The sequence below is a fragment of the Cladophialophora immunda genome (genome assembly GCF_000835495.1).
Source record: "Cladophialophora immunda strain CBS 83496 unplaced genomic scaffold supercont1.2, whole genome shotgun sequence".
In the NCBI taxonomy this organism is placed as follows: Eukaryota; Fungi; Ascomycota; class Eurotiomycetes; order Chaetothyriales; family Herpotrichiellaceae; genus Cladophialophora; species Cladophialophora immunda.
Window position 1 is genome coordinate 1483019 of NW_015622542.1, and position 23064 is coordinate 1506082.

Below are 23064 nucleotides of genomic sequence, written 5' to 3' on the forward strand. Positions count from 1 at the left end.
AGACCCATGGCCTGGCTTTTCCTATCCGTGCCGAGTGCCTGGACGGGCTCGCCGTTGCGACGAGCCTCGGCTGTTTGGCGACTTCGACCAATGATTTCTTCGGCCGAACCAACGCCCTCGACTTCTCATGCTGCCATCAGATGCAAATTGACCGAAGCGCACTCCTGATGTTGTTCCGAGATCTTGCAGACCAACCGAGATTGAACGATTTGTCGACTGCGGTTATACTAGCATCATCCGACTGAGGCAACGATACAACGATAAGCACAAGCTCCGAAGACCATATTAACAGCAGCGGTCGTCCATCGTCAGCCCACCCAGCCTTCTTACCTGCCTGCTCCCGTCATATCGACGTTGACTTGAGGTGCAGACAGAGAGGTATCTGATTGCCATAGCCCCAACAATTTTTCCCCGTTGACATCTTCCTGCAACAATGTCCAAACACGCAACGCTCATCAAGCCTCCGAAATCCCTCCCGCATCACTCCCCCATCGAAAACGTCCTCTCCCTCCTCCCCCTCATTGACATCGGTCCCGACATCTACACCAACGCCCGGCCACTCTGGCACCCTCCTGGCGCAAGGGGAATCTACGGCGGCGCGGCCATTGCCCAATGCCTCTCCGCCGCACAAGCCACGATCCCGCCCGATTTCACCGTCCATAGCATGCACTGTTACTTCGTGCTTGCCGGCAACAGCGAGATCCCTATTCTATACCACGTGGAGAGAGTCCGGGACGGGAAGAGCTTCATCACACGGACCGTGCAAGCGCGCCAGAGAGGAAAATGTATCTTCACCACGACGTTGAGTTTTATGAAGGAGGGTTCCGGCGGCAAAGAGACGGTCCAGCATGCGACCCGAATGCCCACGGACGTCGTCCCCCCGCCGGACGCAGACTCGGACCGCCAGAACGTGAGCTTCGACGACCGGCCGTTTGAATCGGTGCGCATCCCCATCACCAACCGCAGTGGACCGCCGTCGGAGCGCAAATTGCGACAATGGATCCGCGCGCGCGGCCGCATCTCCGACTGTCCCCCAAACGTCCGCGAAGAGGAATTGCAGTCCGGCCAGCGGGCGAACCGGCCTGGCGACAACCACCAAGCCCATTTGAGCGCGCTGGCCTACATGAGTGATTCATACTTTATCGGCACGGTGGCGCGGGTGCATACTCTACAACGCTTCGCCAACCGCCGCAACATCGAACGCACACTGAGTACCTTCCGGGGCTCAGAAGAAGAGAAGAAGGAGATGCGAAAGTACCTCGAAGACATTGCCAAGGAGGAAGAAGAGGAGCACGCCGAAATGGCCTTGACCAAGAGAGACGACCGCCGCATCGGCATGATGGTGAGCTTGGACCACACGATATTTTTCCACAACCCGCGGGCGTTCAGGGCGGATGAGTGGATGTTGACGGAGATGGATAGTCCATGGGCCGGCGACGGGAGAGGTTTGGTCATGCAGAGAATCTGGAGCAAGGACGGGGTGTTGATCGCGACGTGTACCCAGGAGGGCGTGGTTAGGCTGGTTCAGAACCCCACGGACAGTAAGTTGTAGGATATTACTGCTGTTTTCGAGTGCGCTCTGGCCGTTAACGGGTGAGTTTTGACGATGATTTTGGGCGGTGGACGGTACGACTGTCTTCTTTTGATTGTTTTCTGTACTATCTTCACCCCGGCACGGTATCGGAATGTATAGTGGTATAGACAGGCCTCTGGATCTGGAGAGAGCAAATCCGTCGCTTCCGTTCTGGACCTTGGAACCGAGCATGATGATCCGCTTTCTTTCACGCGTTCCCTCTTCAATCGCAGTCGCGGTTCTCTCCAGGATCGAGGCGTCACGCCGTCGGGCCGTCGGCCACGACTCTCGCGGCAGCTCCAGTGAATAGCCACATGGTGTACTCACTCATCCACTTACCCACGAGACTCTGTAGGCCCAACATGAGCACACGCCGTCCGGATCACCTTTTCATCTCACGAAACTCGCCACTGATTATTTTGAGTAACCACGGCTAGATTCCTACCCCCTGTCTCTCACGGGCCAGCCCATACTTGGTGGGAATGACACCCTTAGGCTTCAAGATTGATCCCCTTGCCGAACCGAGCGTAGAGATGCGCCTTCAAGCCGCGGATCTGCTCCCTGATGGTCTCCAGTTCCTCCTCGAGCGTCGACACCTCGCCTTCGATTTCCGTCGTCTGCGTCGCCAGCAGTTCCTGCGCCTCGCCTAGCGGGACGTGCATGAACGAGTCGCCGATCTTGTACCTGGGGTTTTCGTGTCAGTGGGAGGCGGAAACGGAGAGGACGATACGTATGGAGAACGAGGCAAGAGAGACTCTCGATGTGGTACGGGGTAGGAAAGGGACGGAAACGGGGCCAAGCTTACGGGATTAACGAGTCCTCATCGGCGAGCTCCAGTTCGGTGGACAGTTCTTCGAGGTCTTCTTTCTCTTTCTGTAGGATATGAGTGAGTGGATTGGACATGTCTGGATGCAGGGGGAGGATGCTGGGATGAAAACAGCCATGGTGGCTAGAAGATGTCCAGCCTATTCTTGAGCCATGTTTTTTGAACCACAGCCTCTCCTGTCGTCCCAACGACGTCCATTCACAACAACAGCTCAAGAGAATAAGCGCAAATCCCGACTTACTTGTTTCGAGCCCAACTCCTCCTCCAGGGCCTTACTCCGATTATGCAATCTGGAAAAGGTATTGATCTTTTCCTGGTCTTCCTTTGTGACTTCGGCGTCTGTGGACTCTGATTCTTCTTCTTTCGAAAGCTTTTTTTGGCCAAAGTTAGAAACTTACCCGTCCGGACACAGAAAGAAGGAAGTAATAGGGATGTCTCGTGGGGCCAACCCTTGAAGCGTGGTTACACCGTGGGATTATTGGGACTTACAACTCTTCTGGATAGCATGGTGAAGGTGGCAGGTTATGGCTCGATGCCAACACCCTGAATTAGTTTGTTGGAGGTACACTCGAGAAAGTAGTCGAAAGATTTGGGTTGCGTCGTTTTAGTCCCAAGGTTTGATCCATGTGCCATGATCCACGAAGTCGAATCGATGCCATGGCACGCTTGGTTGGTGTCTCAACACATGACGCGGCAGATGACACTATGGTCCGCAGAACACTATTTATTACGGCGGCGTATCAAGCTCTTAACCGCAGTTGCGGTCTCTAGACTCTCTGCGACGCACTCACGTTCTCACTTTTCCTCCATCTACGGTTCTACGCCTCTCACCACAGTGTTGACTATTGACTCAAGCCACTCAGTAATGATACGCACACGGCTTGCAGCTTCATATGCAGACTAACTTCCAACCCAACTGCCCACGGGCATGTCGTTGTTATCCCCTTAAGCCACTGGTTACTCAGCGCCCAGTACTTACGTATGCGGCCACCAACACACAGACTATGAAACAGGCACAAATCTCCATCAGTCAAGCGCTCGATGAGGCTTCATTTGCTTGAACAGCACCCACCACTTACTCCAAGCTTACCACATCAGAGCTCCGCTATGTGTCGTGCAAAAGCCGCCAGCCCTTAGTCATGAAGCCTTGATTCTAGCCTCAAATGGGAAGCCAATCGCCCTTTTCGTCGAGCCTCGCGCGCTTGATGCCGTTGACCATGTGCCAGATTCTGAACTGCCCAACATGTACCCAATATTTGACGAGCACTCGGAAAGCAACGTGATTACTGTATGCGGCGTTAAGCAAGAAGAAGCAAATGGAGAACATGTTATATATTCCGCCACACCTCTGCCTCCCTAATGGATTGTCTTTACTAGGTCGAGACTTCGAGTCGTCTACCATACCTAACATCTCAGCCTCTCATCCAAGAGTCTCACGTTCTTGTACACGGATCTTAATACACAGCAGTCATGGCCTACCAACAACCGCCCTACAAGTTCGAACGTCTCGACAAAGACAAGGCCATCCTCCTGATCGTTGACCACCAACTGGGCCTTCTTCAACTCGTCAAGGACTACACCACGGCCGAGTTCCGCAACAATGTTCTGGCGCACGCCGAACTGGGCAAGCTCTTCGACCTGCCGACCATCCTGACGACCTCCGCCGAGACCGGACCCAACGGACCGCTCCCCAAGGAAATCACGGACATGTACCCGAACGCCCCCTTTATCAGGAGAAACGGCGAGGTCAACGCCTGGGACAATCCGGATTTCCGCAAGGCCGTGGAAGCGACGGGGCGCAAACAGGTCATCCTAGGGGGCATCGTGACGGAGGTGTGCACCATGTTTCTGGCGCTGAGTCTGAGAGAGGCGGGCTACTCGGTGTGGGCGAACACTGAAGCCAGCGGGACGGCGACGCCCAAGCTGGCCGAGGATGCGAATCGGAGGATGGAGAATGCCGGTGTGCACTTGGTAAGCCAGCCCAAGGCGATAGCCAAGATGTCGGCCTATGCCTCAAGATCCGTTCGAACATGTTTCTCTCAATCCCCCTTCAAGGCTGACTGTCCCCGGCGCCCACCTAGACTGGCATGTTCGGCATCGCCATGTTCTTGATGAAAGACTGGCGCAACACGCCTGGCACGGCCGAGGTGCTTCCATTCCTGGACAAGGTACGTGTTCAATACTCCTCCACCACCACTCTGCGGTGTGCACACTTATACCCGCATTCACTTCCTCTCTGGATGTGCAACCTTTCTCCCAGAAGAAAACCGCTGAATTGTGTCTTCCCCACACAGTACTTCCCGGCCTATGGCATCGTCGCTAGAAGTCATGGTTCGGCAAAGAAATTCGGGGACATCGTCCCCGGCGAAGACCAGCTGTTGTAAAGCTTCCGGCTCAGCGTCAAAGAGTGATCCCTTTATGGCCGGACCGAAAGAATCTTCGCGAGAGTATCAGGGTTACGGAGGCTAGATGCGCATGACTCTGGGGAAAGTCGAAGCGTTTGACGAATCGACTCCAGGCTAGGTACTGAAGGAATACATATTAAAAACTCTCCAAATTCATGCGCCGCGCTATGCGAGAGAGGCCCTTCTCCCTCAAGTTCCGTACCCAGTCTTTCGCTTATTTCTACAGAGGTGTTCTCAGTCCCCTATTTCAGGTCCCCGATTTGATGGAGCCTCACACATAGCCATAAAAACTGGCAGTGCTCCCATAGACAGAAGGGCCTGGGCAAAAAGCCTCCAAAACCCGACCAAGGTTTAACAAAAAAAGACTATCTTGATTATACAGCACTATACCCGCCTCTAGAGCCTCCTCCTGACACGGTGTCAATCACTTTCCTGGACCAGTCTTTGAAGAGGTAGGGGATGTCGCGAATCGTGTCCCCGTGCGGCAGCAGGTCCCAGCCACGAGCGCCGTAGCGGTTGTAGTTCAGCCACGAGCCGAAAATGAGGTAGGCGGCGATGCCCAAGAAGGCGCTGTTGTAGCCATTCGGTCAGTACAGGTACCACGTCGGGATGAACAACGGAAGACGAAAGTGCCGGAAGGCATAGAAGAGCACATACATCAGAATAAACCAGGTGAAGAAACCCCAACCGCTCTTCCTCGCCTCGTCGCTGTCGGCGTAGTCCTCGCAGGCGTACTTTGTCCGCCAATTGAGTCTGAGAACCTCCATCTTATCCTTTCCTTCGACCTGGCCGTAGCTCACGAATGTCAGGCTGGGCGTGCTTGGTTGTTCGTCCTTGTCCTTGTCCTTGTCTTTTTCGGAATCCTCGCCGTCGCGCTTCTGCTTCAGGCTTCGCTTCCTCTTCTCTTCGTTGCCCGTCCGGTCCTTGTCGCATGTTAACTGGACCACGGCTTTTTGCTTCATGTGGTTGTAGTTGCCACCGTTGAATTCAATCTGGAGGCCGTCCGAGTTCGCATCCTGCGCTTTCAGTCTCGACACCTTGGGGTCTAGACTTGCACCCGTGCTGGACTCGAAGTTTCCTGCGACAGGAATCACGTTCTCGACTTCGACGTGTTTCTTCTCCGGGTCGTCGGCAGGGTTCCAGGATCTGACGACGCCGCATACTGTCCGCAAATTGTTAAACGAGCTCGTATTCACTGGGCCCGAGTCTTGTTCGTCCCCGGTCTACCAGCTTGGACTCTGAAACTTACCTCGTGTTCCATGCGGACATTGATCTTGGTCTCTTATGCCCTCAAGCTTCTTTAATGGCGCACAAAGGTCAATCGTCCATGTGGTGTTATATTCCGCAGGTGGTCTAGAGGTGTCGTGGACATTGACGGAATGACGACCCGCGAGCTTCGATAGGTCAAACTTCTTGCCGTCGACCCGGATATGTTGGCAGTCTATTGATACAGAGGCGGCTAGATGTGATAGCGACAGGAGGAGCGGCAAGAGGGAGTAAACTGGCGTTTTCATGGTTGCGGAGGCAGTGGAGAGATGACGAAGGTGAGAACGGTCTTGGATTGGGACGAGATCGCGTGGACGTCTAGGAGGAGCAAGAGAGAATCCAAAACATCAAGGGTATCTGAACGACAGGCGAGAATTGAACAGGGAGTGAAAGGGCTCTGCCTTGCAGCTGGCCGGCTTGGATCCCGGAGAAGATGAAGGGTTGATGAGTATGACCTTCTCGCTGCCTGCGTTTGTCGACTCGAATCGTTGAACCCTGACAGTTTGGCTCGGGAGGCCAAGGTGAGCAAAAGCCGTTCCGAGCTCCACCTGTTTTGGTAAGAGGATGATGCCGCCCTATGCTTATGCCCGGAGCGACGGCTTATTGGTGCTTCCAGGCGTCATTGTAGGGGCTGTCACGCCTACGGGCATTTCCTCTGTGCCCCCTCCCCTCCAATTGACAACGTTTTTCTTGACACTCGACGTGTCTTCCTTGCAGACTTGATCGTGTCCTCTCCTCGATACCTTGCGCTCGAACCAGCCGTGTCTCACGCGAAATGCCTCATTCGATGCGAGGCCAAGCTCAACACTGGTTGTGTGCTGGATGTAATCGACGAAGCTGAGTTGCACGACGCTATCCCACGTTAGACATCAGGTGGTTATTCTACTCGGCCCTGGCCATGTAGGGTCTAAGTGTGTCCGCAAGAGAAGGATAGTGTTTGTCAAGGATGGATGAGATTTGGCTCTGGCTCACTTCGTGCGTGTGAAAGGCCCAGTGTCGGCTTGATTCCTGGGATCCTAGCGCAGGCGACAGTCAAGGGAATCGGGAGCCTTGTCGAACCAAGAACCAAGCTTCAACGTCATGTCGTTTGTACCGTTTCGAGATTGCTGCAACAGAACGCGCGGTCGAATGTCCTGGCGTTTCCTTCACGTTCAGGGAGGCGGAGCAGCGGCTCACTTACAAATTCAGCATGCATCACAAATCAGCCGAATGGTGCCAAATACACCGCGACGGTGAGGGATAGCTCCATCATTGATTCGACTAGGACAACGTCGTCCTCACGGATGAGATCGCTGGATTCCTTTGCTGGAGGAGTATGATCAGGCGAAGACAGCCAGGACTTGTCACTGATTCGCATGGTGCACATCACCGAAAAGAATACGAGTGTTGATCGATTCCAGGCTGTCAAAACCGATGGTGTGCACGCGGATAATCAGTCTGTCAAGCATCATACCTCACCTCCAGCGACTAGCAAGTGGGAGGCATCTGCGCAGACTGTTTTCTGCACGATGAGTCCGCACCTGTTTGGGATAAGAGCCAGGGCCACGACAAGAAGTCAAGCACGCGGTTCCCCATACTTGAGCGCGCTTGGAGACTCGGCCAAGCCCAAAGCTGCATCATTGCCTCGGGGCAAAATTAACTAGAATATTGACGGTCTGGGAGAGATGAACGAGACTCTCTTCGCCTGGTGGAGGCTAAACCCCATCTTGGTTCCCATCACGACCCTGATTCCTTCCAGCTGAGGTCTTACAAGGCATATGCTCCGATCTGCGCGAACCACCTATTCTTGTGCCCATGCCAACGGCACTTTTGGTGTCGTCGCCGGTATTTCGTATACCTCGTACCTGCAGTGCCTCGCAAGTGCTGTAACAGCTGGTTCTTCCAGACCGACGGCCAAGTTGTTAGGAAAACAAGCGACTCGGAATTTCTCCTGGGTTTTGAAGTGTTGTGGTCGTATATCGTATTTTTCTCGTTTAGCTGCTTCCGCCAATTGGAATGTCGCTCGTCCCCCGGTGTCCGCAAAGAACTTAGTACCTGGCGGCCTAGTTATCTCGAGACCATCGTCTCACGACTTCTCAATAAGAGTGCTCTCGCCTCTCTTCTTACTTTCCAACTGCTCAAGGAACTCCCTACTCTATCGCCGCCTATCGTAACGCTCGAAACATGGCGGCGAACCAGGCTGAGGACACGTCGGCCGCCCCCGATAGAGAGGCGACCCCTATATTCCGGCCCGCACCGCCAGAAGAGGACGACATGCTCTCGAGGATACTCTGCAATGCATTCCTTCCACTCTGGTAAGTTGACAGTGATACCTCTGGCTCTTGGCGTGCTGGGTGGCGCGGCATGGACCAAGCCCGCTGACGCTGCGCAGGAACCACAATTGGTTCCAGGGCATATCGCGACCGCTGGAGCCCGTGATGATCGGCACGCCCACCAGCAAACCGCACATGAACAGCCTTCAGAAGACCCGCGTCCGCTTCTACCGAAGTCTAATCAAGGTGACGAGGCTGCTCGGCGGCCTGGTTCTGGTCGCCGAAGTCAACGCGTCCGATGATGGCACCGCGACGACGACGACCACCACCACCACCCAACCCGACATAGGCGCCATCCTGCTCTGGCTGCCGCCCAAGAAGCGGATGGGCGCCTTCGACCTCCTCAAGCTGTGGCAGGCGGGCTTCCTGGGCCTGATGCTGCCGTGGCACTACGGCCTGACGGGCTTCTACCGCATCCAGTTCGTCTTCGAGGAGAACATCCACAAGATGTGGACCAGGACGCTGCCGGACCTGCCGCCGCGCGGGATCAAGGAGGAGGACTGTGCCTTCGTCCAGATGATCGCGAGCAACCCCAAGTACGCCGGGAAGCGCTACGCGTCGGCCCTGCTGGCCCACCAGATCGAGCAGCACTTCGCCGAGTTCCCCGACCGCCCGGTGATCCTCGACACGACGACCGCGCAGGGCATCCGCGCGTACGAGCGGCTGAGCTTCAAGCTCCTGGCCGAGGTTCCCGTGGACAGCGGGACCGACGCCAAGGGGATGAAGCTCAAGCCCAATGCCAGCGAGGAGATTAAGAAGGAAGCCAAGGAGGTTTGCATCCAGCGAGTGATGGCTCGGCTTCCATGAGTGAGCTGGGACTCGGTAGTAGCATGTTGCTGTGCTCCAAGACAAAGGGCCACCAGCAGGACAATCGGGGTCTGAGGATGGCAGAGCCAGAGGCGGCGAGTCGATTTCTAAGGTGGCGCATTAGATTAGCATGCGGTTAGGCGAACTCAAGGGATCATTCTGTAATTCACTGGCCACATCTATAAAACTTCTAGGCTGACACAGCGCATAAGGGTCGGGGTGTTCTGGCTGACTTGACTTGGAGGGGCCGCGACGAGGCTGAAAACCCCGTGCCAACTAAGACAATCGAGTAGTCATACCCGCGACTGACAGTGCGGCCAAGCCTCCAATGCTCTTCGACAGAGCTCTAGAGAGCGTCAGGCAGTGGGTTTCAGAATTCTGCAGCCCAGCGCCCCCCCCCCCCTGTTCACACATCACAGAGTCATGGCAGATCCTAGGCTAAAGCCTCCTTCCTGCACGCTCAGCTGGGTCGTCCTGACAGCCTAGCCTAAGTAGATGTAGATGGCAGCGTAGTATACTTTCTATTTGTACTTGTAGTACTACCCTCATCGAATACACTATGATTGACTGTAATCAGGCAGAGAAAGCGCTCGCGGAATGCAGGATATCTCAGCATTGCCATGGTGGCCCTGCATGCTACGTCGCACACGAATTAGTCTGGATACATATTCTCGAGGGGCTGGAGAACGAGAACGAAAACCGAGCCGGATATCCGAGTGCGAGGTACTACGGTGCGGTGCGGGCTCGCCGAATGATAATGGACTGCACCGTCCGGGGGCTGTGCCAGGGCCAGTGCCAGGGCCACCAACTCCTCCTCCTACTCCTACTACTAACTAACAAGTCTGTACTGAGTTGTGGTCACCCAGGAGGTATCCTCCGGTCGCCGGAACCGGTCACCGGTCAGGGCTGACTGCAAGTACAAGTACCTGGTAAAAGAGAGGCCAGGGTCCAGCACTAGCCTGTGCGCTGTGTAGCGCGACTAGGACTCCTGGTACTCGGTAAGGGGGGCTATACTCCATTCCAACAACCCTCAGCCCCCGTGCTAAACCCGGAAGCCTCGTTCCGGAGTCCACCAACCAGACGGACCGTGCGTTTGCTGAAGTCGGAATAGTGTCATTATCTTCCTTGATGACTGAACCACCGCGACAATGCTGCCCGTGGGTGCTTCTCGTTGGACATAGCGAGGAAAAGGGAGAGGGAGGGTGTTGGGGAGATCGGTGGTGCGTAGCATGCGATCTTTGTGCCCTGGTCTGTACGAGGTAGGGAGTAATGCCTCTTCGAGTGAATGGGTGGAGTGATTGTATTGAACCCGCGCACGGTTCTTTGATCTCTGGTAGATGCGTCAAGAACATCGTGGTGCTATCTTCGAGACACATTGTCTCTGTGACTTATGTAGAGAGGTACGGGCTAAGGTGGTATACTATAGGAGCCTGTGTCGATGAGATTAATGGCCGAAAGGGGATCATTTATGGAGCGAAAAGCAAATGTAGGGTTGGAAAGAGGGCATCCGAGAGTCTAGAAATCTATTCGATACAGGACGTCAAGGACGCTCAAAGAAAATGAACCTCGAAACCCCCATGCAGGACCAGCCTGATGGGGTCATGGCCGTGCCGTCAAGCTCGACAAGATCATAGCCGAGTTCCAAATCTCCTCGCACGGGCCGTCGAACTCGCCATCGACGTAGGGGAACCGCCTCAACTGTTCGCGAACCTCCTCCCAGGTCTCCAGGCCCATTAGGCGAGCCACATGCGCGACCCCCTGCTGGAAGAACAGCCGTTTTTGGGGCGCAGGAGACCCGTGGGCGCCCACAAAGTAGATCCACAGCATGGCGGAGGCCACAGGCCGCGGACCGTAGAAGGGCAACGGCATCAGCTGCAGCTGTAGTGCCAGATCCGTGGTGAGGCGGTCGAGTAGGTGGTCCTTTGGCGTGTTTTTCAGGCATGTGGCCGCAACTACGAGCATGCCAGCCACTCGTAACGGTTCGTAGAGGCCGATGTCCTCGGTCAGGTACAACGGGGTCGTATATGGTTGGTTGGAGCATAGCAAGAAGCCCGCAAAGAGACCACGCAGGACGAGATTGTCCTGGCTCCGTGCGCGTGATTTCGAAGACTTCGAACCGTTGAGCCCATGTGTCGACTGCAGCAAGCATGCAAGGCCCTGGCGGGTCTGCGAAGCTTCTTCCGTGCACAAGCAGTCTAATTTTGCCAGGTCAGATTCCGCCCAAGCTGGCACTATTCGCTCTTTGGAGATGTTCGAATATACAGCCGCTTCCATCTCTTGGAGAGGAGCACAAGGCGCCTTCCCTAATAGAGCAGCAATGTCGAATTCCGCTAGGCACACGAGCTCCAATTCAAGACTGGACAACGTACAAAGACCTCCACGAGCGTGCGCGATCTCTAAGCAAGCCTCAAGATGTAATCTACCTTCTTCTGGGTTGTTGGCCATGAACTCGCAGCCTGCGAGAGTTACAATACCCAAGAAGATGTTCTGGTCCGGGCTCTGCGGGTTCTCGCTCAGTCTTGATCGAATCATTTGAATTGCAGAAAGTTTGTAGAGGTATAATGCTCGTTGAATAGGGAACGGCTCGTTGTTGGCAATCGTGCTTCGACGCGAGGAACTTGAGAAGAATGCAGCTCGGGAGAAAAAGGCTGTCAGCTTAACACAGAGTGTCAAGGGGTCTCCGAGCCCTGCATCAAAATCGAGGTCCTGTGTGCTGAGATCGGGATTCTCATCTGGGTGTAGGTGTGGAAGCCACGAGGTATACACTGCTCGAGCAAGTCAGACAATCGCGACTTTACAACGTCTTAAATTCGTAGCCAGCAAGAAGTGTTGTGCCTCTCCCTTCAAACGTACAAGATCTGAGCGTCGCATATGAGTTGGAATCTGTTTCTGCAGACAAGCGCTGCGGAACCTCTTGTTGAGTGTCGCAAGCATCGGGCTTAGGCGCTCGCTCGTAAGATTGCTGACGCATGTTAGTTTTCAAGTGTTACCCTGGCATCAAGACACGACTTGTAGACATGGAGCATAGATACCTTTCTAAATCTATGGCATCGGACTCTTCGCCATTCTTGTGGCTTCCTTTTTCTAATCCGTGACTTGCTTTCGGTCTTCAGCTCTGTTTGCGCTTTGATCTGCTGATTTGATTCCCCTGCGGGAAGCCTTCTGGCCCCTTGTCGGTTGGGGCTAACGGTCACTTCTCCCTCCTCTTCAGATGATATAGATGAAGCCGGTGACGGTCTGAACGATTCGGTTGAAGTGGGCTCAGGTACTGCCAGGTCGACCAACGCAGTCCGTAATTTCTGCCGATTGATTTTGTGATAGTACTGCGCACAGTGTGACTTGATGGTGCTGTTTTGTCGGTCTGAACTCCCAACTCTTCCCTTTGAGCCCACACTGACCCAGAGATAATGTTGCTGAGGGGCCATTGAGTCTCCTTGCTTGAAGCTTTTGCAACGCAGGTAAGGGTTCGGATGGGGATCATAGGGACATCCCTTAATAGATAGCAAACGTATCGACAGAGGCGTCTCATTGTGCAACCCCCGATAGTGCGTTCTATTTTGACCGAGGGGTGCCCAATAGCCTCCTCGCCCGAGATCACACTGTTACATGATAGCCAGCATTCACCCGACAAGCATCGTTAACCAAGCTTAGCGTTGCTTCTTCGCCCCGAGATTGTGGCGATTACCGGCGGGGTCGCAAGATGCGCCAGCGTGGACGCGGATACAGATGGATCTGGCGCGAGCAAGGCTGGGCTTCAAGGGTCCTGAGATGTTTGGCTTGACTCGTGGCAAGAGGGACAAAACTGTCGAGCTAGCCATTGCAGCACCGAGTTCTTGGCTGTCTCAATGTGTCGTTAGAACCTCCGAGAGATTTTGCTCCCATTCGCTGATCCCGCGGTACCTGCAGAAGTTCGAAACACCACACCGGCGTATCCATTTGAGAGATCCGGCGACTGGCACTTGAGTGGCCGGCACGAACTGGACTTCGCCAGTTCTGATTAATAATGCAGCTAGTTGGTGTTCGCCAGTCCGGTCATTGTGGCCTTCGATCCCACGGTGGCAAGCCGCCTCTTCCAGCGTCGAGGTGACCAGGGGGATGGAGAAAGGAGCCTTCTCATATGCTTGGGAATGCCCACGGAATGTGTTCAAGCCCAAAAGCGACAGGTCTGCTTAGTAACTCTTGCCTGACTGGCCCGGGTTCTCCACGGTAAAAATGCTTGCGACGATTCGCGAGACCTTTGGTCAGGACGAGCGGTAACGGATCGGTTCTGGCCTTTTGGAGGATGCGAGCACCTGTGCCCCGGAGTGGACTGGGACTTGCACATGATAGACGATACGTCACAGAAGCCGCCCAAGAGAAGATCAGCAACTGATGGTGGGAGCTTAGCCTCAGCCTGCTCAGCCTGCCACCTACTGAGCCCTAAAACTCAGACTTTGCCTTTGCACGGACGGAAATCCCGGGTCGTTCAGATACAGCACAAACAGCCTGGATTGGGAGGTGGAGGCGTCCTAGGTCCTGGAACTATCCGAAAATATCGAAACTTGTTCGATTCAGCTTGCCCTTTTCCAGCCAGAGCATGCTCATCAAATCGGCAATTCATGCCTACTCGTTTAGAACAAGGTCGGGCCACCCAGCGATCCCCAGACAGCTGTGTGGGTGGCCAGGAGAAACCGGGGGGTCGAAGCATTATTCATCTCGTGCATGGGTTGCCTCAAGACCTCTGTTCCCGAATCCAACGTTGTCGACTCCAACGCTCCAGTTGGCGGAAGTAAAGGGACACCAGTCGGGGAGGTTTTATAAGGACGCCCGTCCGGACATCGGCAGGAAATCCCAACCTCACTCTCGCCGCTTCTTTCCTTGCCTGAAGTCTAGACAGGTTGCGCCGAAGACTGAAAACACTTCGAAAATCCGATTCCTCCATTTCTCCACTGCTCTCCAAGCCTTCTGAATGGCTGCTGCTGAGGGCACCTTTGACTACATTATAGTAGGCGGCGGCATTGCCGGCTGTACGCTCGCCTCTCTCCTGTCAAAATCAAAATCAACGCCTTCGGTGCTGTTGATTGAAGCTGGCGCTGATGTGTCGGCTCATCCACTAACCCAGGCTCCCTTGGCCTGCTTTGGTGCACACGGATCGGACATTGACTGGAACTATAAGACCGTGCCTCAACCGCACCTCAACGATCGGTCTCTATATGAAGCCGGTGGGAAGGCTCTGGGTGGCGGTAGCGCAACCAACTATGCCACCTGGACTCGTGGATCGAAAGTCGACTACGACCGCTGGGGTAAACTGGTGGGAGACGCAAGATGGAGTTATGATGGCCTCTTGCCTTATTTCGAGAGGACCGAAAAGGACCATATCTCGGTTGTGACGGTGTCGAAGAGCAGCCCTAACCGCAAGTATCCCTTGAGAGACGAAGTCTTGAAAGCATGGCTTGACCTCGGACTGGACAAAATCGAGAACGCCAACAGCGGCAATCCCCTAGGTGTCGGCGAGTTGATTGAGAACTGGAAGGACGGGAAAAGGCAGCTGACGAGCTCAGCATTCGACTTGAGAGACACCAAAGTCATGACGGAAACAGCGGCGCAGAGGGTCCTTCTTGAGGAAAGACAAGGAATGCTTACCGCGACAGGAGTCCAACTTCACGACGGGAGACATTTTCTGGCATCAAAAGAGGTCATCCTCTCGGCAGGGGCTTTTCGCACGCCACAGCTCCTCATGTTGAGTGGGATTGGTTCAGCTGCAGAATTGAAGAAAGTAACCATTCCACCACAACTCGACTTGCCTGGGGTTGGCCAGAACTTCCACGATCACCTCCTTGTCGGCTTTGCTTTTCGACTCAAAGACCCTTCGTTGGGTCTTGCCATGGGAGGAGCAGCTGGTCCTTGGGGGGACCCAGTATACCAATTTGGCCTTCCAGGGGACTGGATCGTGACTGAGAACGTCCCAAGGCCCATCTTGGAGGAGGCTGTGAAGAAAGACACGGCCGGCGATCCCTCTCGGGGTGAAGACGAGTATGCCGTGTCTCTTCTCGATCCTCGGTCAGCGCACCTTGAATCAATCATAATATACGCCCCTGGCGGCCAACCTATCACCAACCTGCATGTTCCATTCGACGGAACACATATGGGCGCCGTGCTTGGGGCTATGTCTCCCACGTCCCGTGGCTGGATCAGCATATCTTCGGCCTCAGCGTTAGACCCTCCGGTCATCGATCCTAACTACAACGCAACCAATGTCGACCGCACTATCATGCGTTATGGTATTCGCCGCTTGCTCAAAGCCGTCAGCTCCATGTCCGACATGATCGAGTCCGAGACCCCTCCGCCTCCGCTCGAAGCTTTGACCTCTGAGTCTTCTGATGCAGCAATTGACGCTCGGGTGCGATCCGAAGCTCGCACTTTCTTCCATGCTGCGGGGACAGCCAGCATGGGCTCTGTAGTGGATACCGAGCTGCGAGTCAAGGGCGTCAGCGGTTTGCGAGTCGTGGATGCAAGCGTGATTCCGCTGCCAATTTGTGGACACCTTCAGGTCGCGACCTATGCCATTGCTGCCCAAGCCGCGGATTTGATCACGCAAGAAAAATAACAGTCCAGTTTATCTGACTAGGCGAGGTTGGACGGTGATACCCTCGGGGTAGAGGAGTTCAAGGATCGCCACCGGCATTTCTCCTGGTCCGCTTGGTGACAGATCAGCAGAAGAGCAGTTCCTCTTCTTGCCAAAGAAACGCTGTAGATGCTATCATATCTAATCCCCTGTCCTTCTCGCACGCTCGTGAATCGATTGTGTCGTTTTGGCAATCGTATCCTAACATTTTGAATGTATACCTCCAAATCTGACCGAAAGTACCCGGGCATTGCCCTGTACCATTTGTTGGAATGTTGACACGGAGGGCTTGACAGCTATTGGTCCCAGCTTCAAGAGCGCCTCGACTGAACTTTAAAGACGCAGAGCGCTATCCCCGGATTCTGCAAGGGTAGCGCTCCTATTGGCCATCGCAGTCTTTCAAATGCGGTCTCTGTTGCTAACCCGGAATACGGGTATTGGAAAGTCGCACGTACGGAAATATACCGAGAAAGCTCGTTAACCTGCCTCACAGCACCGAGGCATGAGAACTGTTGTATTGCGACAACATCGGCATGTCCAGGAACGCATCAGCAAATGCCAGCGTTGGTGCTTGGCAATAACGCGGCAACTCATCTAAATGATGAGGGCCAAGCTGCCAGGAAGAGGGGTAAACCGTACAACATGGTCGGAAAGGACATGAGAGCGCCTGACAAGAACAGCCAAGGGTCTTGGACGAGGAATTCATTCCTCACCCCAGTCTGCCATGCCTGGGCAGAGGTGATGGAGCAAGAACCATAAGACTCCGACCTTCCAAGTTCCAGCTCCTGCAAGAGCTTCACTCAAGCTGAAGGTGAAAGCATACGATTGAAGGCCAGCAGACTTCAAACCAAGACAAATTCGAGATTGGAAGACATATCTCGAGACATCATGTCGTCCACAGACCAGAAATACAATGACTCGATCGGCCAGTTGTCGGATCTGAGTGCACGCGAGCAGCCACAAAGTCTGGATGAAGACCAACTGGAGTACGACAGACATGCGGAGAACAAGTTGATTCGGAAGATTGATTGGCGACTGCTTCCAATTCTGGGGGCTCTGTACTCAATTGCCCTCATTGATCGTGTCAATGTATAAATCCCAGACTTTTCTCTGGAATGCCGTCAAGATTAACTTGACCAGGTCTCGAATGCACGGGTCGCCGGCATGGGAGAGGACCTTGATTTGGAGATTGGAAACCGATATACTGTCATCTTGGTGGTGTTCTTCCCCCCATACTTCTTGTTCGAGGTAACGATTCCTCACGTGTCTCTCAAACTTCCGAACTGAACGCATAACAGCTGCCGTCGAATATCGTCCTTCGCCGGGTAGGAAGCGCCAATTGGCTCTCATTCATCGCCTTTTCTTGGGGATGCGTCATGATAGGCCAAGTAGAAGACATCCTTCAGCCTTGTCGGTGTCTTCTGTGGCTTACGCAGGCATAGGGATTCGTCAAGTCGTATGAGGCTCTCGCCGTCTGCCGCACGTTGCTGGGTCTGTTCGAAGCAGGTAAGGAAAGACTTCATCGATATTTGGAGCGAACTAACGCAGTGCTTGTGAGGCTTCTTTCCTGGATGTGTGTACTTGATCAGTTGCTGGTATGTGCGATATGAGGTTCAAAAGCGGTATGTGTCTGGGAACCTGGTTGAAATCGTAAAGGCTTAATGTTTGCAGTCTTGCTTTCTTCTATATTCTGTCAGTTCTCGTCGGCGGTTTCTCGAATATCCTTGCGTATGGCCTGATGCAGATGGAAGGCGTCGGCGGCCTGCGCGGGTGGCAATGGATCTTTGTAAGACTATAAGTCTCTGATGTGTTCTCACGGCTGATGGAAAACAGATCATTGAAGGTTTAATGACGGTGGTCGTTGCCACCATTGCATGGTTCATTATTGTTGACTTCCCAGACAAGGCGGAAAAAATGGGTCTTTTAACGCACGAGCAAGCTTCCTTCATCGTGCGACGGATTGAGAATGACCGGAAAGATGCCATCCCCGATCCTCTGACATGGGCAAAGTTCTGCTACCATCTCAAAGACTGGAAACTCTGGGCCTTGTATGTGGACCAATTCACGCTGTCTCCTGTCTCCTCGGCTAACTCTTGCCAGTGCGACAATGTTCATGTCGACGACCATGCCAGCTTATGCATTTGCATACTTCACACCAGTCATCATTCAGGTAAACGTTGCGCTGACACTTGTCGAAGGAAGCCTGAGCTAACCTGTGGCAGGGGATGGGATACACGGCCGGGATCGCTAATTTACTATCGGCGCCTCCAGTTGGCGCTGCGGTGATCAGTGCTTTGACATTCGCCTGGATCGGCGATAAATACCACAAGCGTGCCCCTGTGATTGTAACTCAGGCACTTATCGTCATCACGGGGCTCATGATCACCGCCTATCACGGTTCTGACGGTGTCCGATATTTCGGAATCTTCCTTGGTATCGCTGGATGCCAGGGAAATATCCCAGCTATCCTCGCATATCAGTCCAACAACATTCGGATGCAGTCCAAGCGCAGCGTAGGCAGCGCTCTTCAGATCGGGTTCGGAGCTATTGGCGGCATCATCGCATCCACGGCCTTCTCCCAGAACGAGGCTCCGACCTATAGAAGCGGGTTGTGGACTACTGCAGCGCTGCAGCTCTGGATCCTGGGCTCTGTCTGCTGCACCACGCTGTATTTCTGGAAGAAGAATGGACAGGTCGATGCTGGGACTCTAGAGAAGCCAATCGAGGGGCAGGAGGGATTCAAATACACGCTCTAAATCGATGACAAAAGGGCGCGACCGAGCTCGTAGCGCAAGCATGGACAGTGTAGCATCGTCAGAGGCTTCACTACAAGATAAGTTTGGCATTGTCTGTGGGTGGTTTGTCTCAAATATCAGACATAGGCAGAGGGAGGGAAGAAGTCGTGAAGTGAAATGCACTCTTTGCTTCTTTGCACCACCGCACTGTTCTTCGTCCAAGTATTTTCCCCATGAGCGCATATTCAAGACTCCCACACGTCGCCTTTGTGCACATTAAATGGACCATACTTCTTGTTCAGCGCTGTCGTAGTGATCCGCTCAGTCGCTGTGACATCAACTATGCCAGGACACTGGGGGGATTCAAGCAAAGGCCACCTCCTTGCCTTGAAGAACCGCAAAAGATTCCCACCGCACAACAAACACAGACATCATGCCAAACAAGAAATCCAAGCCTAATGCCTCCAAGGGCAAGAGTCCTGCTCAACCGCCTGGTCCGGCCAAGGCGGCGCCCTCTGCACCCGCTGCAGCTGTCGAAGAAACAACTCCCTACATCCCTCTGACCCTCCCGACGCCGAGCCTCACGGATGACTTTTGGACGAAGAATGCCCGCGCGAAAGCTCTGATCCTGTCAACTTTGGTGCCCGGGAGTGAAGCATGGAAGATCGCCGAGCCGATTGAGATCGCGTCAGATATTTGGAGGGCGCTGGAAAATTACTTCACTCCAATGCGGCTGAAGGCAAGGGCAAAACAAGCAAGTGTCGCAAATCCAAGCAGCGCCATCCCAGGTGCTACTGCGGGTGCGAGTTCGGTTACCGACGCTGGTGCTGGTGCAAGTAAGAGTGAAGTGGAACTTGTCAATGGCAAACCCTCATCGTCTACGAACTCCACCTCAGGCTCTGCTGCAAAGAAGTCACTGGAAAAAGTGGACAAGAGCATCGATCTGCCGAAGAACAAACCTCCAAAACAGCAGCAACAGGAAGGAACCACATCATCTGGACCTTCGGGTCAGGCCCCTTCGAACGCAGAACATACTCGCAAAGAGCCACAAACCTTTGACCTCAAGACCTTCGATCTCGAAAACTTCGACCCCGAAACATTCGATTACACGCTTATCGTAGACGAGGTGGAGAAAGCAGAGCGGGCCTTGGCTGAAATCAAGGCTGAGGTTCAGGCTGAGCGTCACGGTCGAGTTGAACCAGACCCCGAAGAACAGGCCAAATTCCAGGCTCGGATCGAGTCTCTTGCTCAACTTCGGACGGAAATTCGAGCCTGGTCGGCGGAACAAGCCCAGCTGAAGGCCGAAGGGAGGCATCCATCTCAAATTCCGTGTCAATGTGACGCCCCAGGTGAAGGCAACTCAGTGGTTAACGCTCAAGCCCCAGTCACAGCTCAAGCTCGAGGCCAAGCTCAGCTTCAGTCGCAAGTTGAGGATCAACCCAAAGCTCAACCCAAAGCTCCAGCGCCAGCTCCAACTCAACCCAAATCTCAACCTCCAGCTCCAGCTCGACCCAAAACTCAAGCGCCAGCTCCAGCGCCAGCTCCAGCGCCAGCTTCAGCGCCAGCTCCAGCTCCAACCGACGGGCAAGCTGCGCCCTCCCAACCCGCCGCGCCGGCGATTCCACGACTGTCGACGCTGACCCCGTCGGGCCGCTGGAAAGCGCACCCGGTCAAGCATGACAGCTACCTGAGCGAACACCAAGCGCTGGTCTTCGCGCAGGACGACCAGGACCGCAAGAAGCAGATCCAGGTCGCCGCCACCAAGGTGCTCATGCAGAAGCTCCCGACGCGCGACCTGAGGCTCTTGTGGGCCGTACTGTACGGCGGCGAGGAGGCCCCGTGGCCCGGATCGTGCTCGGCCATCATCCCCGGCGTGACCACCCTGCAGTGGCAGAACAAGAGCTACGAGATGGACCACAAGACGCTGGGATGGAGTTGGAACAGTAAAGGGGATGAGAAGGGGTGAGAAAGGGGGGTGGGTGGATCGCCATGACTGAAAACAATAAATTCCACTTGCTGCGTTCAAAGGGTATCATCGACAATGCGACAGGATCCGATGCTGAGACCGAGACCCAACTCCTGCGCAGCCAGTGCACGCAGGCACTCTCCGCTTCTTACTCGGCGCGAAACTCAAAATCCTCCAACCCAAGAGAGCAGCAATCCCACCAAGACAACCCACAGAGTGCTCGGCACGGTGACCCGGTCAGCAGCACTCTTCTCCCTGATATAGGAGACATTCTGCGCCAACGAGATGATATCCCTCGTTGCATGTCCCGTCTGTGCCAACTGCCTCAATTGGTCCCCAAACGTGGCGAGGATCTTGGTGCTCCGGCCCGCAGGACAAAACACGACTTCGAATCCTCCGCCCTGGGGAATGATGAAGGTGGAGGTCTGGTCGTCATAGGCATAGCTGTATGCATCGGGACACAGCTTCTTCGCTTGCTGCGAGTAGAGGCTCGGGGAGCAGGTGGCGGGCGTACCGTGATTACCAGTACAGCAGTACTTAGCTTTGTTCCACTTTGCACAGGCGCTGAGGCAGGGGTTGAAGATGGGTCGTTGGATGTTGTCATCGGGGTAAGGATAGACGCCGTCGCCCGGCTTGGTGGGCGGAGTGAGTTGCAGCGGCCACGGGCACCAATCCTGCACGAAGGACGAAGTCACGGCCTGGTCGAGCGGGAGGGGGTACGTGGAATTTGAGCCAAAGTCGGCGTCCGGGGCGTCACCCACGGGGGCGAGAAGGGACGAGGTGCCGATGCAGACGGGGTTGGTCAGGTTGGGAGGGATATCGGTCAGGTTTGCGTCGCCGGTCTGGCTGAGCAAGGAGATGATGCCCATGGGGATGTTGTAGCCGTCGACCAGCGAGATGTCGTAGAAGCACTGGTTGGTGTCGGACGACATGGTGAACTCGGCCAGTGTTGCTGGTGCTTGACCCTGAAGCAGAGCATGATATCCAAATCAGCAAAAATATCCCACTCAGCAAAAGTCTCCTACAATATCCGACTCTCCCTCGACTAATATCCTCCCCCGTTCACTCCTGCAATGTGTGAAGGAATAGCAGCAGAAGGCACTCACCGCACCCTGACACTCCAAAAACATCCCGCAGTCCCCGGTCTGGCACGGACTGCCTCCCTGCCCGCTCGCCGGGGCCGGCGCGGACCCCGACCCCGACCCCGTCGTGGGGAAACTGCAGTTCGTGCGCGCCCACACGCGGCCCTTCCAGTCGAGCCCGACGGTCTGCGGGTTCGTGGCACCGGGGGCGAGCAGGAAGCCCGAGCTCGCGGGGCCGGTGCCGGACTGCGTCAGGATGGCTGGCCAGATAGGTTCTTTGCAGTTGTTGGTCACGCGCAGGGGGAGCAGGGGGACGTCCCCCGCAGCGGCCGCGGCGGCGAGTTGGACGGTGGAGAGGAGGAGGAGGAGAACGACGACGGCGACGAGGGCGGAGAGCGGGAATGGTGCGTGGGACGACGTCGTGTGGAATTGGACATGGTCTCGTGGGCTGGACATCTTGGGGTGCTTCTTCCCGTTTGCACACCGGTCTCGGGCCATAGCTAATAGCTGGAAAGTGATGGCAACAGCGAATACCCCCTTGTGCATGCACTCACTCTCCCCCTGCGTTCTGGCCTTATCGATGATCCCTCTCGTCCGTAAAGGCTTGTAGAGCTAGAGATGACGGTGGGTGGTGGTTCCTTGGACGTCTCCACGCGATCGGACTGATAATATTCGCTCAAAGTCGTGCCTAAATAGATGCGCCTCCGTTATCTTGCCCCGAGATGAGATGGAAGTTGTATCAAGACTGGCTCTAGGTGGGTTTCCCAGGGTATATCTGCGCACCCCGGCACCAGAGGTCGTGGAGGGGTCCAGGTTGGTGGGCTGAAGGTGTGAGTCTAATAATACTGTTTGCTTCCCTTGTGTCTAGGCCTTGGAACGCTCTCAGCTGGGGAAGGTCAATGGAACTTTTCGCAATCTCTGGACTCGTTTGTTGGGGGTTTGGGAAGCCGCGATCCAAGGCGCACAAACAACGCTCCTGGCTGGGTTACGGAGCTGGTATATCAGAACGATGCCCGAGCTGCGCCAGCCAGGTTTTATCTTTCCAATTCTTGGTCAACTCGGTGTCGATCCCAGGCACGCAATCATATCAGCTTAGGATAATTAGGACAGTAGACAGGCGTGAGTGTAGAAACGTCCACGCGTCAAAGAGGTAGATCAGTCCGGACGAAGGTGAGGGTGAAAAGATACGAGGGTATCTTCCCCCATTGCAGGATTGTCGGAGACACACCACGGTTGGGTTGCCAGGCAGGCCCTAGTGAGCCTCATCATCGCGCTCTGCAGAGATCATCGACCCTTCCAAAGCCTGGCATGTACCTTGTTCTCGCTTGAAGGACGCGTGGGGGACATGCAACATGATGTCATTTTAGCATTCTGTGTCTTCGGAGTGGTTGAAGATGTGGTGGCGGTGCATCATCCCTGTTCGTCCCTGTGGCTTATCTGGCTAGAGACCTACGGGTAGTTTCTCTGTGGCTGTGTCGCCAAACAGGA

General features: G+C 54.8%; 10 protein-coding genes across 11 annotated transcripts; 6 read left to right on the forward strand and 4 right to left on the reverse strand.

Moving 5' to 3' along the window:
- Window positions 1-6: 6 nt before the first annotated feature.
- Window positions 7-1779, forward strand: PV07_02841 (acyl-CoA thioesterase II). Its single transcript, XM_016389486.1, has one exon. It carries the CDS (start codon window positions 434-436, stop codon window positions 1550-1552), a length of 1119 nt encoding a protein of 372 aa, XP_016251388.1. The 5' UTR covers window positions 7-433; the 3' UTR covers window positions 1553-1779.
- On the reverse strand, window positions 1623-3052 carry PV07_02842. 2 transcript variants are annotated; one of them, XM_016389487.1, is made up of 4 exons: window positions 2889-3052; window positions 2641-2769; window positions 2379-2446; window positions 1623-2257 (listed from the first exon to the last, which is right to left on the reverse strand). In XM_016389487.1, exons 1-4 carry the CDS (start codon window positions 2904-2906, stop codon window positions 2065-2067), a joined length of 408 nt encoding a protein of 135 aa, XP_016251389.1. In that variant the 5' UTR covers window positions 2907-3052; the 3' UTR covers window positions 1623-2064. The 2 variants fall into 2 exon arrangements, with proteins under 2 accessions (XP_016251389.1, XP_016251390.1); XM_016389488.1 differs by having other exon boundaries at window positions 2379-3052.
- Window positions 3053-3515: 463 nt separating this feature from the next.
- On the forward strand, window positions 3516-4989 carry PV07_02843 (uncharacterized protein). Its single transcript, XM_016389489.1, has 3 exons — window positions 3516-4370; window positions 4481-4567; window positions 4694-4989. Exons 1-3 carry the CDS (start codon window positions 3870-3872, stop codon window positions 4781-4783), a joined length of 678 nt encoding a protein of 225 aa, XP_016251391.1. The 5' UTR covers window positions 3516-3869; the 3' UTR covers window positions 4784-4989.
- Window positions 4840-6553, reverse strand: PV07_02844 (uncharacterized protein). Its single transcript, XM_016389490.1, has 3 exons — window positions 6054-6553; window positions 5462-5966; window positions 4840-5374 (listed from the first exon to the last, which is right to left on the reverse strand). Exons 1-3 carry the CDS (start codon window positions 6316-6318, stop codon window positions 5179-5181), a joined length of 966 nt encoding a protein of 321 aa, XP_016251392.1. The 5' UTR covers window positions 6319-6553; the 3' UTR covers window positions 4840-5178.
- Window positions 6554-6743: 190 nt separating this feature from the next.
- PV07_02845 (uncharacterized protein) lies at window positions 6744-7834 on the forward strand. The gene has a single exon (XM_016389491.1). The coding sequence runs from the start codon at window positions 7021-7023 to the stop codon at window positions 7387-7389; it is 369 nt and encodes a 122-aa protein (XP_016251393.1). The 5' UTR covers window positions 6744-7020; the 3' UTR covers window positions 7390-7834.
- Window positions 7835-8144: 310 nt separating this feature from the next.
- On the forward strand, window positions 8145-9437 carry PV07_02846 (uncharacterized protein). Its single transcript, XM_016389492.1, has 2 exons — window positions 8145-8364; window positions 8442-9437. Exons 1-2 carry the CDS (start codon window positions 8234-8236, stop codon window positions 9187-9189), a joined length of 879 nt encoding a protein of 292 aa, XP_016251394.1. The 5' UTR covers window positions 8145-8233; the 3' UTR covers window positions 9190-9437.
- A 1351-nt stretch (window positions 9438-10788) lies between these two features.
- PV07_02847 (uncharacterized protein) lies at window positions 10789-12160 on the reverse strand (the record flags this gene model as incomplete). The annotated part of the gene is made up of 2 exons (XM_016389493.1): window positions 10789-11954; window positions 12043-12160. 2 exons carry the CDS (start codon window positions 12158-12160, stop codon window positions 10789-10791), a joined length of 1284 nt encoding a protein of 427 aa, XP_016251395.1.
- A 1977-nt stretch (window positions 12161-14137) lies between these two features.
- Window positions 14138-15775, forward strand: PV07_02848 (uncharacterized protein; the record flags this gene model as incomplete). The annotated part of the gene is made up of 1 exon (XM_016389494.1): window positions 14138-15775. The coding sequence occupies one exon, from the start codon at window positions 14138-14140 to the stop codon at window positions 15773-15775; it is 1638 nt and encodes a 545-aa protein (XP_016251396.1).
- Window positions 15776-18811: 3036 nt separating this feature from the next.
- Window positions 18812-22163, forward strand: PV07_02849 (uncharacterized protein). The gene has a single exon (XM_016389495.1). It carries the CDS (start codon window positions 18962-18964, stop codon window positions 20492-20494), a length of 1533 nt encoding a protein of 510 aa, XP_016251397.1. The 5' UTR covers window positions 18812-18961; the 3' UTR covers window positions 20495-22163.
- On the reverse strand, window positions 20659-22032 carry PV07_02850 (uncharacterized protein; the record flags this gene model as incomplete). Its single annotated transcript, XM_016389496.1, has 2 exons — window positions 20659-21459; window positions 21601-22032. The coding sequence occupies 2 exons, from the start codon at window positions 22030-22032 to the stop codon at window positions 20659-20661; spliced, it is 1233 nt and encodes a 410-aa protein (XP_016251398.1).
- Window positions 22164-23064: the final 901 nt, after the last annotated feature.